The sequence below is a fragment of the Octodon degus genome, unplaced genomic scaffold (assembly GCF_000260255.1).
Source record: "Octodon degus isolate 3935 unplaced genomic scaffold, OctDeg1.0 scaffold00034, whole genome shotgun sequence".
Lineage (NCBI taxonomy): Eukaryota > Metazoa > Chordata > Mammalia > Rodentia > Octodontidae > Octodon > Octodon degus.
The window spans coordinates 7,765,660-7,767,224 of record NW_004524610.1 but is presented as its reverse complement, the minus strand read 5'-3'; the positions used below and the strand labels follow the sequence as shown (position 1 = coordinate 7,767,224).

The window sequence follows — 1,565 nt, the reverse complement described above, 5'->3', positions numbered from 1 at the left end:
CCTCCCCAGGCTATGCCCAGCTCTGCGCTTGGATCCAAGACCGTTTGGGTTTCTACCGTGAGGACCGCCGTGGGCTCAAGCCATAAGGGCTGAACCCTTGCCCCACTCCTCTGGGCGCAGCTCCCCAGTTGGCCTCGGGGACCCCGGGTTCTCGCTTCACGTGAGCCCCGAGATATCGGGGTCTATTTCCTCTCATTTTAAAGGTCTTCTTAGAGTTACCTCACTCTGGTCCAAGTGTGACCCCCAAGACGCGAAGCCACCTCGTGGGAGGCTGTGGGGGTTCGCCGATCGCGGGAAGCCGCGCCACGCATACCTGTGTCCCGCGGGTCCCGGCCAAACCGGACGGCACCGACTCGGATCCGGGCCGCACAACAGGTCCTGGGCCGCTGTCCCCACCCACCCACGCGCACCCGCTTGGCGAGTCCGTCCGGGGCGAAGTTCGCGGATGCGGGAACAGCCTTGCGCGACCCCGCGCGCTTACCTCGGGCCTGCGTCTCCATGGTCCGCGCGGGTCCGGACGTCACCGGCTCCGCTCCGGCGCTCGGCGCAGGGCGCAGGGCTCAGGGCGCGGCTACCGGGCGCGGGGAGGGACCGGGCTGCCTCTCCGGTTACCTCGCGGGCCCAGGAACAGGCCCGCCGCGCAGCTCGCCCGCGCCACCTGCGGGCGCCCGACCGAGCCTGCGGCCCGGGTGTGCACAACCGCCGGGCTGGGCCTGAGGGCGCCGCTCAGGCTCCAGGGACCTCGCATCCGAGGTCGCTGTCATCCGACCAGTGCCCGAGGCTGTTTGGCGCGCGATTCTGTTTAAAGTCTCTCGGTGCTTGCCACTCAGCATCGAGCGCGCAGGGCCACTCTGACCAGTGCCAGACGGGACGCGTCCCGAGTGGGTGCTGAAGGTGTCCATGCTCTGAGGAGCATCGGCGGCTTCACAGACCTGCAACCACCAGGCAGGAGCTGGTGCTGTCAACAGGGAGCATCTGAAACAGCGACACCAGCAAAAACTCCTTCCAAAACGTGGGCTGTATATGGACCAGCGAAAGGGCCCTCGGAGAAGGCCCGAGAGCTGCAACCATAAAGCTGCGCTGTTTGGCCTCGGGGAAGCCTATGCGTCTTTGGGTACCTTTGTCCATGACTGCAAATGACAGTGAACCACTGGGGCATTGTTCTGGTGTCATGCGTTCTAATGAGAAGGAAAATTCACAAATGGAATTTGCAGACAGGAAGTGCCAGCTGTGTGGCAATTTTTCTAGTCCAAAACCCGCAAGCCCAGCTCTGGTGGGCTGAGGAGGCCGTCGCTATCAGAGCCTACTGCAAGAGCTGGGTTTCCCAGGGGGCTGACGGGTGACCCTTGGAAGGCGCAGAAGGGGGAGTGGCCAGCGTCTGGCTCACCTGCCTCAGTCCCAGTTTTTCCCAAACTTCCTGTCCCCAACATCCACGCAAGCTTCATGTGTGAATTCTGGCGTGGCACCTGCGGGTCTTGAATGGCTTGACTTTGTGGGAGGGGTGTGTACCCTTCCTCTGACAGACCCGGGGATTAAGGGTGGGTGTTGCATTTTGCCTCCCATAA

General features: G+C 63.4%; 1 protein-coding gene across 2 annotated transcripts in view; it reads right to left on the bottom strand.

The window, feature by feature from the left end:
* Tpd52l1 (tumor protein D52 like 1) overlaps nucleotides 1-600 on the bottom strand; it is a 68,679-nt gene extending 68,079 nt beyond the window's left edge. Inside the window, exon 1 of one of the 2 annotated variants that reach the window (XM_023714289.1) lies at nucleotides 482-600. In XM_023714289.1, coding sequence (XP_023570057.1) covers nucleotides 482-500 — 19 coding nt within the window. In that variant the 5' untranslated portion in view covers nucleotides 501-600. The remainder of the gene's footprint in view (nucleotides 1-481) is intronic. The other variant, XM_023714290.1, reaches the window with a different exon arrangement.
* Between the last annotated feature and the right edge of the window lie 965 nt (nucleotides 601-1,565).